General features: G+C 42.4%; 1 protein-coding gene across 1 annotated transcript in view; it reads right to left on the bottom strand.

Moving 5' to 3' along the window:
- TTLL11 (tubulin tyrosine ligase like 11) overlaps positions 1-12,469 on the bottom strand; it is a 749,536-nt gene that overhangs the window by 323,124 nt on the left and 413,943 nt on the right. Inside the window, exon 6 of the mRNA XM_085613706.1 lies at positions 9,372-9,490. Coding sequence (XP_085469832.1) covers positions 9,372-9,490 — 119 coding nt within the window. The remainder of the gene's footprint in view (positions 1-9,371; positions 9,491-12,469) is intronic.

Raw genomic sequence — 12,469 nt, forward strand, 5'->3', positions numbered from 1 at the left:
GATCAGACTGCCAGGTTAATGCAAACGTAAGATTTAGGCTTTCTTTGCCTCAAGAATGACATAATTTAGACAGCCACAGTGTTGGCAGTACCTCCATAATGCCCTTTTGTATGGTTAAAAAACACATTACTGTGCTTCACACGAGCGTTTAAAAGGTGTAAAGGACAACGAACCCGCAAATATTTTTTATATTTAAATCTTATAAGCAACCTTCCCACCCAACTTCACATGCCTTCAGGACAAGGCATGAAAAGTCACATCAAGGCACTTCTTGTCCCAACAAAGGAATCAACATTGCAGGAGTCCACTATTGGTAACTCTTTCCCAGAGACTCCTTCCCTATCCAGGGATCTACCCTGGAGAGAGAACATCTGTGGGGTGAGAACATCTCCTCAGAAAGCTCACAAAAAACAGACAGCAAAGTGGAGCCAGCAATGATTTGTTTATAGCCCTAAGCGGTACAGGCACGCGCACGGAATACTAACCGTACCCAACAATGGCGAAGGTATTCTGTGCATTAACAAACTGGTTATGACCATGAACCCATTGGGTAAAAAGAAGTCTTTCTGACCAACTGCACACTGTTGAGTCAAGACGGCTCCCAAAGCCAACTCAATAAAGGTACTAAAGTGGTTTGGTGAGAAACATTAAAATGGCCCTGTTGGGACAGAAATGTCCCTTGCGTGGATGACAGACGTATACCCATGCCTAGAGTACTCCAACTGTAATGATGTCTGGATCCCTAATGCTGAATTTACTGTCAAAGGCGTACATGGATCATGTGAGAGTGCACCAGGACATAGGGGCGTCTCATCGATTGCGCCCTTGCTGGACCGGGGAGGAGCGCCCAAAGCACTATCCTCATGGTGCTGAAAGGCTAGTGCCGTTACCAGGTGTTAAGAAGCAGGAGCGCAGTGGTGGCAGCATACCATGTATTGATCAGTAGAAGTGAACAGAGTCACTGGAGAGAGGCCTACAGGCTCACTCACTTAAATTTATGCTGCTGTTTGCTTTACTCACCCCTGGCCTACATTGGTCTGGTGTATAGTACTGTGCAGTGCATGTGTAGAATCCATGTGCTGGGTGCACGTAGGCCTGTGAATGGTACAATACATGGATAATGCAGTACTTTGCAATGCAGGTATGTTATCTGCAAGTGCTGGGTGATTACATAGGCCTACAAATGTTATATTACGTAAAAGGCTGTGCAGTGTGTGTATGCTACATGAATGTGCTGGGTGCATGGGTGTCTGTGAAAGATACAATACATGGAAGACTCTGGGTTCCATTGTGGGAAACCCAGGTCTGCATGGTGAAACATGAGGAGAGGAGGTAGAGGAATCCCCTCAGACAGATTTGTGTATTGTTTCATTCCTGTAAGGGGGTGGGACACACTGGAGGAAGGGAGAGCCTGGCTCCAGTACACTTCAAAAGGTGCTCTTTGAATCAGAGAGAGGTGTCAGGGAAGCGGCCTGGGCCCACCTCAGGAAGGAGACAGGGCTGATAAGAAAAGCTTAACGAGTACGGCTGAGGCCCTGGGATACCCTTTTGATACATACACATATCACTATGGTTGACATCCAAACGTAAACCTTTAGTCACTCCCAAGGCCCGTGTTATGGGGCTATCAGATTTGGAGTCGCTCCTGCTGTGACTGCTTTCTGGCAGGAGAGAGAACAGAGGAGTGGGCACTTCAAAAAGAAGCAGCCCCTTACAAACTTCAAAGACTCAGACTCTAGGTTACATTTGATGTCTGGAAATGGACTACGAGAAAGAGAGAGTGACACCAAAAATTGTTGAATATCAATGTGCCAGTCAGGATGCTCTGTAAGACTTTTGCCTGTTACAGGAACAGGGGGCCAAGGCCTGCTCGTTTCCTAGCTGGGTGAGGGGACATCGCCCAGGGAATCAAGGACTACCTGCACTTGAGCCTGGAGCACCTACACCTGCATGCCTGCTTGTCAAGACCAGTGTGCCCTGTGACAAAGAGTAAAACACTGAAGGGAGCGAAGTCCAGTGGAGAATCCAGGCAAGTGGATTCCTTTAGCAAGGTGTGAGGTGAAGGCTGCTGCACTGATTGGGACGCTGCCCGTGTGACCTGGTAGCAACCCCCATATATCACAGGAGGGCCACCGTGAAGTGAGCCATGATCACTACTGCCCCAAATGGGCCATTGCCTGTGTGAAGTCGCCTACCCGACATGCCAGGTGGGCACCCGTGAAGAGTGCTGCTGTGCCAAGTGTGCCATAGCCTGTGTGAGGTGTTAAGTGGGTAACCCCTGATGCCAGGGGAGCTGCCGTAAAGTTTACCTCTGCTGATTGGGCCGGAGCATGTGTGCAGAGGAGGGGCAGTGACCACGTATGCCAGAAGGGGCCAGCGGGCCCGAGAAAGAAGTGTGGGCTGGTCGGAATCTTCATCGGAGGAGAGAGGCTGTCATGGTGAGCCTAGATGGCCTGAGCCGTGACTGAGTGCCAGCACCAAGACCCTCCCACTACTGGTGGGAAGAACCAAAGAACTTACCCAACTTGGAGGAGTCGCAAGAAGACCCGGGTCACTGAAGAACCATGTATGGGAGATCTCTAGAACAGCCAAGCGCAACACGGCTGGTCTGCATGAAAATAACTTACCAGAGACCGCAGCTCCAGCACCCGTTAAGAGGGCACGCTCAGAGACAATGGGGGCTCGGATTCTGCTGTTACAGGTAAGACTGATTTCAAGCCAGATGGCTGTGGGGAAACTTGCTTGCCAAATAGTGGTGCAGTACTAGAACATTTTTGACTTTCATAAGGAGTCACAGTGGGATGCCTGAGACTCGATCTACTAGTAAGGCTTTACCTGAGTGGCAATTATGGTGAATGGGGACTAACCGCTACCATTAGCTTAAGGAAAGAGGGACTCACCTATGAATCACTAGAGCCATGACCTCAGGGAACTGGTTGTATTGTTTGTGAATGTCGTATTTTGCTTGGTGGTTGTATATAAATAGTCCTGTTTTTCATTAAATCAAGTATTTGACTACGGTCATTTATTGCCGTTGCTGCGCATATTTTGAATTGTGAGCCTGTGTTAAGCTCCCCGTGTCTACCTACCCCCCATAGCCTCGCCATCCCTCTCAAGTAAACGCAGACAGCTCGACCTGCTCTACCACTGTGAGTCAAGTGCTGAAGATGTATTTGGCCCAGTTGCTGAGGACCATAGTAGGTCGGACCCTGGTATATCGGGAGTAAAAGGCTTCAACCCCCATGGTTTGGCCCAGTAACCCCTGCTTGACCCATGGCTCTCTGAACAGGGTTCTGACGGGCCTTTATTATGAGTTGCCCGTTTTTCCTGGTCTTTGCACGGGAAACAACCTTTACAAAGCAGTCATTACAATGCACTACCTTTACAACACAGTCATTACAACACAACATCCTTTACATCGCATGCCCTTACAACACAGCCATTACAAAGCATGTCACTACAACGCATGCCATTACAACGCATTATAAGGTAAGTAATGGGGAATAGTAATTTTTAACCCTACACTATCCAACACTTACCCTACTGTTGCACTCACTGGAGTGGCAATAGTCATTTTTACCCATACACTATCCAACACTTGCCCTACTGTTGCACTCCTTGAAGTGGGAATAGTAATTTTTACCCTTACACTATCCAACACTTACCCTACTGTTGCCCTAAAAGTAATATGCATTGTAATGGTATGCGTTGTAATGGTATGCGTTGTAATGGAATGCATTGTAAATGTAGTTTATAAAAATGCGTTGTGATGGTATGCGTTGTAAAATCATGCGTTGTAATGGATGTTGTGATGTAAAAACTGCGTTGTAAAGGCATGCGTTGTAAATGTTTGTGTTGTAACGTCATACATTCCCTTGCACAGACTATTTGCACAGGCAAACAGAAGTACATGTTTTGTGATAAATACTGAATCCCTGCAATTTTCCATATGCAAATTGTAGTAGGTCAAATCTGCCCAATTTTATTGGGAGGGGGGATGCCCGGTTAATATTATGCCCCATTTTAAATGGCAAAACTGTAACAAGTGTTGACTATGGCACCCATTAAATTCTGATCCCCGTGGTGTTAGTGTTTTGTAGAAAAAGGTATATATACACATGATGAAACTTGGGTTTTACATCAAATATCACTGCTCTCAACTGCAAAACATCCTTTTACGAACATGCTCCTGTACGCTTATCCAACAAACGCTTCACCTGCTGTTTTTGTTTAATGTATATCAAAAGAAACGATAAGGGCTAGCGTTTCATATGAACCAGTTCAGTAGAGGTCTGCTAAAATGTCCTGAATCCATCAGAAGCATATCAAAAAGGATGAAAAAGGAGAGTAAAACGAATACTTTAAAAAGATTGTAGTACAGGAAGAAAGTGAGGATAAAAGGGCCCTGCTCATGGTCACAAAGGGAGAAAAAAATTATACATGGCCTAAAAAAATAGGAACTTCCTTCAAATGAAAAGTCTCTTGCTAATAACCAGATTTACTAGACCACAGATTACAAATGAATATGTTGGAATTTGGGTGACGTTTTCCAATGTAGCAATCTAAACAAATGTAAGGCAAATATTGATAGGGTGCAGTTTGCCGAAAGTGCATGTGAATGTCAGTGTGTCTCCCCTCTCACAGATGTGAGGTCAGAACAACCTACTCCTTCAGAGAGATTCCAAGGAGGAGCGATATATAATGAGACGGGAACTGCCTGAAGCAAAGCAGGGGACATTTATTTATATAACTAGGGTACCCTTCATGTTATTGAGGCCTAAAGTCCAAGGAGGATATATGTCAACTTTTATGTAGCTGACTGAAGTGTTTGTCTGAAGTCTATATTTATTGGAACCAAAGTCTATAGTGATCCTTCTTTTGGGTAAAAGAGAAACTGAGGACTTTCTTAATACTACGTTAAAGAATTAAATAGATGCTCACCACCAACCAGTGCCTACTTTGAGGTGTTAAAGGGGGTTACATGTGAATTTACAGTTACTTGCGGTGATGTCAAGTCAAGACTACCTGCTGCTTGCTATTCCTGCTCATCCAAAAAGCAGACTCAAATACGGAAACGCCCTCTACGCTGGAATCCCAGCCGACTTCAAACCACTCTGAATGCTGGCGCCAGATTCACCTTGGACATCCCACGAAATGTCCAAATCTCAGCACCTCAATGCACTCCACTCGCTCCCAGTCCAGGAAAGATGCGGATTCAAGCTGCTCATGTATGCTTACAAAGCTCACCACAAAATCGGACCAGCATACCTCAACCAGGAAACAGACTCTACACTGCGTCTCAAACCATGCTTTGCCAACCCCGAATGCATCTATACAACGCATTACTTTACCACGCAAGTCATTACAACGACTTGCGATAAGGAAAGCGTTGTTGAACTGATGTTGGACTTTAAGTCCAACACTTTCCCCACTATTGCGCAGACTGGAGTTGGGATAGTAAATTATACTATTCCGAAGTCCAGCGCTTTCCGTAAGGCAAGTCGTTGTAACGACTTGCATGGTAAAGGAATGCATTGTAAAGGAGTACTCGTGGTTCAGACCACGTTGTTAAGGCAGGCGTGGTAAATGCCTGCGTGGTTCCAACATACAACCACCTCAACCATCGCCACAACTTTTACCAATCCAGCAGACATCTTCGGTCAGGCCTCCCAGGCTACCGCATGCACCCATCGCATCAAGAAGACCAGATGCAGGACACGTTCCTTCTCATACATCGCAACCAAAGTCTGGAACGACCTCCCGCTACACCTCAGAACCACCCTTTCCCTCATGGACTTCCGAAAGAAGCTCAAGACTTGGTTCTTCCAGAAAAATAGCCATGATTTCATCCGCCCACCTTTCTCGGGCCCTCGCACTACTCAGTGCCTGGATACCCTCATGGGTGATTAGCCACGCTTTACTAATCTTCCTAACATAGCACTACATAACATAATTTAGATGCTAAAGGTTTGCCTATGGTACCACCCGATACTTTAGCAGAATAAGTGAGCTGAAGTTCAAGAGGGGAAATCAACAACAATCACCAGGAAGGATGAAAACAAGATGGTAACAGTGAACATAAATCGGAAATGAGGATGCAAAATAGTTAAAAACACATTCAATGAGAACATTAACAACAGAACACATGCACTAGAAGTGAGCAGCGCCGAGACACCATTGCCCAGCGCCGAGACACCATTCGTGGTATTTGTTCGCGCTCTAAAAGTTTAGAAAATAAATAAATAAATAAACAAAATGAGAGACAAGCAGTACAGAAATTTGCTAAAATATCGAGTGAAAAACGAACCATGGAAAGTATTAATAATGCAAAACTTAAAACAGAAAGCTTCAGTAGGACTGAATTAGTCAGTGCTTTTTCTTCCCTTGTCACATCGTGATAGAAGTGCAAATTATGCTGTGAGTAGCATATAATAAATGACACATTTTAAGTGTCTGACCCTTCAGTTGGGCCCAGCTGAGGACAGGCCCTGCTGGCCTGCAGCAACGCCCTGCGTCAAATCACTTTCTGTCCAACTCTGCTACTAATGTTATTTCGCCGCTTCCAAAGCAGGATCTGGTTGCAGACCCATGTCGCAACTACCATTCCACCAACCCCCCGCTGTGCATGCATGAAAGTTAAGTTAACACCACCTCAGGTATCTTATCTTTAGCGCAGAATCTTCAAAAGTCATCAAATTTATTAGTAAATCGCAGCTTGATTTTTGAACTCCCCCCACTACTATACCCCCTTCTCAGATCCGCACTGAACTGCCAGCACTGGTCTTAGTTTGCTAAATGCCTGTTATGTTTCATGACTACTCATCAAATAGCGCCAACTGAAATTAACATTGTTTCCTCCTTGCACCATGTCTCTCTTGAAAGATCTGCATGAAACTTGACATACCAAGAAGAGGAAGATAAACATGTTTAACGTCTGCCGAATTTTGTGCAAAGTCGACAAATGAAAACCAACATTTTCTATCATCTTTATTTTTAGCATTAGAGAAACCAAACCATACAAGGAAAACACTGGAATCAATCTTGGTACCATGGTAATATTAATGTTCTATATGTTCCCACTTTTAAATACTGTGCATACTAACATGTGAGCTACAAGGTCTGCATAGGGGTGACTTACTAATATTTAAAAGGGGTGTTTTTTTATCAGAAAAGTTGATTTTAACAGGTCACGTTGCAGGTTTTACACTGCAGCAGTCAGACTACTATAGTAGATCTGAAGTCATGTTTTCCTTTGTCACACTAGTGGATGGCGCAGTACGTGTTGCAGTTCACAGGTGACTTTTAACTTTGCATGCCAATGGTGTATTTCCACTCCATATACTAAAAACTCCTAGAAAACTGAAAAAGTGAAAAACGCCAATCAGGGATCAGACAATTTCTACATATTTTAGGAGTCAGTGCACATACACTGCGCATTGGACAGCAGTGCTCCTGTGTGCAGAGACTATAAACCTGTAATAAAATTCAGCAAAAAAAGTGTGACCACACAAAAATGGGGCAATTTCTTAAAATTAGGGAAATCCCCACCAACAATTGAATAAGCTGACAGCTTTCTTTAGTTGAAGTCTAAGAATAGCAATAAAAAGAAAAGTAAGAGATGAAGGACAACATTCTGAAGCATACACTGGAACCTAGAAAGAGGTGCAATCAGGCCCCATTATCCATTCAGTTGCAACACAGCAGATTCTAAATGTACAAAACATTTCCAGTTTGTCCCACTTCTACACATAGAATGTGAACAGTTCAGGAATGAGTAATTATGATATTCAAAGACCAAAAAAAAAGATACATATATTAGAACAACGATTCAGAAAATAGTCTTCTTAGAAGACGATTCTCCAGACAAACAAAAGCAAAGCAATGTGCCATAGTGTCTCAGGATCTACTAAGAATTGTAAAATGCTTATTTGTGAGTTGGCAACAATAGTGAATACAATACATTGCAAAACGTTTTAGATATTGCACAAACACTGGATAAAATTGAAACATTGAACATTACCATGGCTTACTCTAACCACAAGTTGGCAAGAGTACAATCTGGCTACAGACAGGGTTAGAATAGTAGATTAAAAAATATGCTCAGCTAAAGTAAAAGCAAGACAATTAAGCTGATGTTATGACCAAGTTTAGGGTGCATTTAGAAAGCAGTGTTTAAACCTTTATCTTTCATAAATTTCGTAAAATATATACACTGTTTATAATTTTAATTAAAATGTTTTAAAATATTTATAACTGAGGGGCTGATTTAGAGTTTTATGGGTGGAGTACAGCCCGTCAGGTTGTAAGAGAAAATTACCTGGTGCCATTGCCAGTACAGACAGACTGCCACCCACCAAATCTAGAGACGACTGCCAGCCCGATGCCCATCTCTGTATATTGAAGCGAACCGCCATCATGGCAGTTCCATTCCATGTACTACATGTTTGGTGGACAGCAGCCGTTGGTTTTGATGGCCGTCCACCAAACATTTAACTTTATTTTTCTTTTCTAAAACAAACTCCCAAAGCGGGAGTTTGGTTTAATAAACAAAAAACTAATGAGAGCCACACCCTGGGAGTTTTCTCCCAGTCTGTGGGAGGTTATTACAATTTGTTTCCTGTCGCTCACTGCATGGTTTTTCTTGGCAGAGAAGGACAGGAAAAAAATACATTACACTGTCCACCCTAAATAAAGCTGGCAGTGAAATGTTCTTCCTCTGATGGCCCCTACTCCCTTCAGCCTTCCGAGAATGTATGCCTTCAACTGAGCTAATGGAGGCTATGAAGACAGATTACTTAAGGTCCACAATCTGTAAATGATATGGGCAGACTCAAGGCTTGGCAGAAATAGTACTCCTGATCACCAAACTCTAAATGTTTCCAACTATTCACCTAATTCCTTTGAAGTTTGCACACTTCCTCAAATAGACATCATGTTCTCAAGACCAAGATACAATTATGCAAGTGTGGGGTACGAGGTAAACAAACAGCTAGAAGTACAAGAAGAAAAGAGGGAAGTAAACAAAATATTTAGTAAGACCTTACACTGTATTCACACGACTTTAATGTAACTTGCTCTGGCACAGGATGGTTCTAGACCAAAATATATTACTATCAAATGTCCAGGCGTGGACATATTTTTAAAACAGAAAAGTGTTTGAGTGTTCAGGTGAAAACATAACTGGCAAAAGTTTAATTAGTGCACAAAAAATATCCAGAGGCTACTACATTAATATTAATAGTCGGCATCTATCATCATTTCCACATTAAATTGCAGGCTATTGTGTAAGGATTCAAGCATGTCCAAGTTATGTTGTTCCTTTGAAGGCACATGAGCTTTCTATCTTTAAAGCACAATAAAAATACACTCACTGATTGTGGTGGATTCTTCTTTTTAACGGATCTACCAGTCGAAGAGTATCTCTGATAACTGCAATTTTGACTTCTTCATCCACAAGGCTTGGGACAGACTCAAACACCCCTGGAGCGAGCTTCAAGGTATAAAAAAAAACAAGGTATTACAATATTATAATACATCTAAGGCAACATTTAGGCTACATTTATCATAATGCTGTAAAATCCTATTGACGGTCACAGTTGAACGACTAATAAAATGCAAAGAAAATATATCGTATTAACAAGTTTTGTCTTCTTTCATTAGTTAAGGTCACTCAGATATAAAGCGCCTTTATTTATGAAAGATTCAATTTAATAATTTTAAGAATGTGTTTACAATTACACAGAGATACACAAACACTATTAGAACTTGAACAAGCAGGGTTCAGTATTTGTTGGTCAAAGGCAGAATGATGAAACCAAGTCCTGTTATCTCAAAGCCCATTGTAATCGGTTAACATTTATAATACAAAACAAGCATGGACAAAGCCCATAGGTCTGGTGTTGGATGCCAGCCTTTTGGCTTTGCCAATGGTTGTTTTATTTTTACACCTTTTTTGTAAAACTTTTTTGTTGGGGGAGATGCTAGGCCTTCTTTAATGAAAAAAATGACTAAAAGTAAAAATATATTTTAGGTCTCACAAAGTACACATTAACATAACAGTGCCTGCCACTGAAGGGATCTACTTTGTGTGCAGATGTTCTCTCACAGTGAAGTTAATTAATAGCTGAAGAGGGCTGACCCGCTGCGCCATGCTGCATGCTGGAGTGGGTGTAAGAAAAATGCGAAAGACACAACAGTAGACCAATAGATGGAGAGGCCTGGCTAAAAGCCCCTAGATTAAGTACAAAATATATCATTTTAGTCAAATTCAAGGGTCTTGTCTAATACCGGACCAAAAAAAACCATTGTAAATTATGGATCTTAAACTGAATTGGCTGGAAAGAGACATGAGAGGCGGCATGAAGTCGGTGGCGGCCCGTGCAGGCAAGTGCGGTGGGTGGGGCAGGTGGGGTGGAAGTCAACATATGACGGGATAGTGAAACTCAAATAAATAGCGCAAGGTAAGTGGTTTTAATTATTTTTATATTTTAGTTTCACTATTCCGTCATATTTTGACTTCCACCCCCGCCCCATAGCAGCACTGCGTTTACCTTCACTGGCCGCCACTGTATGAAGTCATATTTAATTTGTGATTTCAATCTCAAATATATAAGGAATCAAGAGACAAACGTGCATTCTCTGTCTGGTAATCTCTACTTTGGTGTGTGAAACTAAAAACAGTAACCCCTCTACCTCTGAAAGTTTGACCACAAAATCTGTTACCTGACGCAACCAAACTAATTCAACAAATGTGTCTGTTCATAATATAAAGTGAATAGAAAAATAAGGGCACCAGAGAATAAGGAGTAGAAAACAAACATTAGTTTGGAAGCGAACACAAAGTTGTTACTGTGTTAAAAAGGATTTTGATCCAAAGTGTAATGATGCAACCTCTAACCACATAGCCTTAACACCTATGTTCTTAATCTTCAACATGTAATCCATAACCTCTACACTCCAAAACTGTAAACCGTAGCATCTATACCCCAAACTGAATACCTTATTTAACCACAACACGATACACCCTTTACCCTTAAGCCACAACTCCCTTAACCTCTTTCACACTGTCCTTACTTCAATATATTATAGGACAAATTATTTGTCAAATGTTCCTTTTTTGAAGTACTAAAAACTGAGAAGAGTTGTGTATAAAAATGTGCCCCTTGAAGTTTTGAACTAAGGAATATGTGTATAAACGTGTAGTACAGGACATTAAAAAAGATTGAAAAAGATGAGTGTTGTAAATAAACAAATGCTTCCAAGGTACAATTCAGAAGAAAGAAATACTTTATTAGGAGCGCAGAGACAGCGTAGACAATCCCACTGAAGTCAGCTCACAACTGGCATTTCCACAGACCATAGCAACCCTGGAACTATAAAAGAACCTTACATTTAAAGCAACAGAACACTTGTTCTGTAATCTGACAACCTAAGATTACAACAATGAGCTGAGTGGGTGGGTTTTTGGAATTCAGTGTGTGAAATATAATGTGATGATAGGTACTTAGAGGAAAGATAGTTTAGGTAAAATCACGGCCGGACTGGGAACCTGGACCAACCCTAGCAATTCGGCAGACCAGCCCCGGGGGAATGGGGGTTGGTGGCAGGTGTACGGGGGTTGCGCAGGCGAGCACTTCTGCTTTTTGTTACTGGGGGCCAATATTGCAGTGTTGTTGCATAACTGGCCCGCAGTAACAAAACCACTCCACTACTGAAAAACCAGCCCCCACCTTTCCAGCCTCCCGGGAAAATGGCAGATGCCTGCGACGGCCTAGGGGTGGGCGGAATTTGCGTAGTCGCGCTACGCAAAGCTTCACGAAACAGTAAAAAACTCCGCGAGCACGCAGAAATTCCACAAACATGCGAAATTGCTTGGTCCGCCCGTTCGGGATGCTTTTTTTCCTGTTTGCGAATGCTGTTTGCGTGCTCGGGGGGAAATATCTTGCGAACACGCATTTTGAAAGCGCGAACAAGCAAAAAATTCCGCGAAGCCGCGGAATTTTGGGCAATTCCACCTTCTCCGCGGAACGTGAAATTACCCAAATTCCGCAAGCGGAATGGAATTTACCGCCCAGGCCTACTACGGCCAGTCTGGCCCTGGGTAAAATGATGGATAAATAATTATCCTATTGTTTGCACTGAAGGAGAGTTGCTAATTGGATGTTTAAGGAATAGAAAAAAGAATAGAGCTAAAAATTTCTGGAAAAAAAATTCCCATTACATTTATTGAACTGTACTCGCAATTTAAGACTGACATCTACATCAATTACATTTTAATGCCCTATTTTTCACAAAATATGCCTTAAGTGTACGTAGCTATACCTCACTTACAATGTCATGGTCGAAAGATTCTCATTTCAGATATTTCTACTCATTCATATTGTAAATTCTGGACTTATTATGAGCATTCTTAAACAATCCTGAAGAGGATTAAACTCACTTCACATGCCCTCTGTTACAACCAGTGCCT

The sequence above is a fragment of the Triturus cristatus genome, chromosome 1_2 (assembly GCF_964204655.1).
Source record: "Triturus cristatus chromosome 1_2, aTriCri1.1, whole genome shotgun sequence".
Lineage (NCBI taxonomy): Eukaryota > Metazoa > Chordata > Amphibia > Caudata > Salamandridae > Triturus > Triturus cristatus.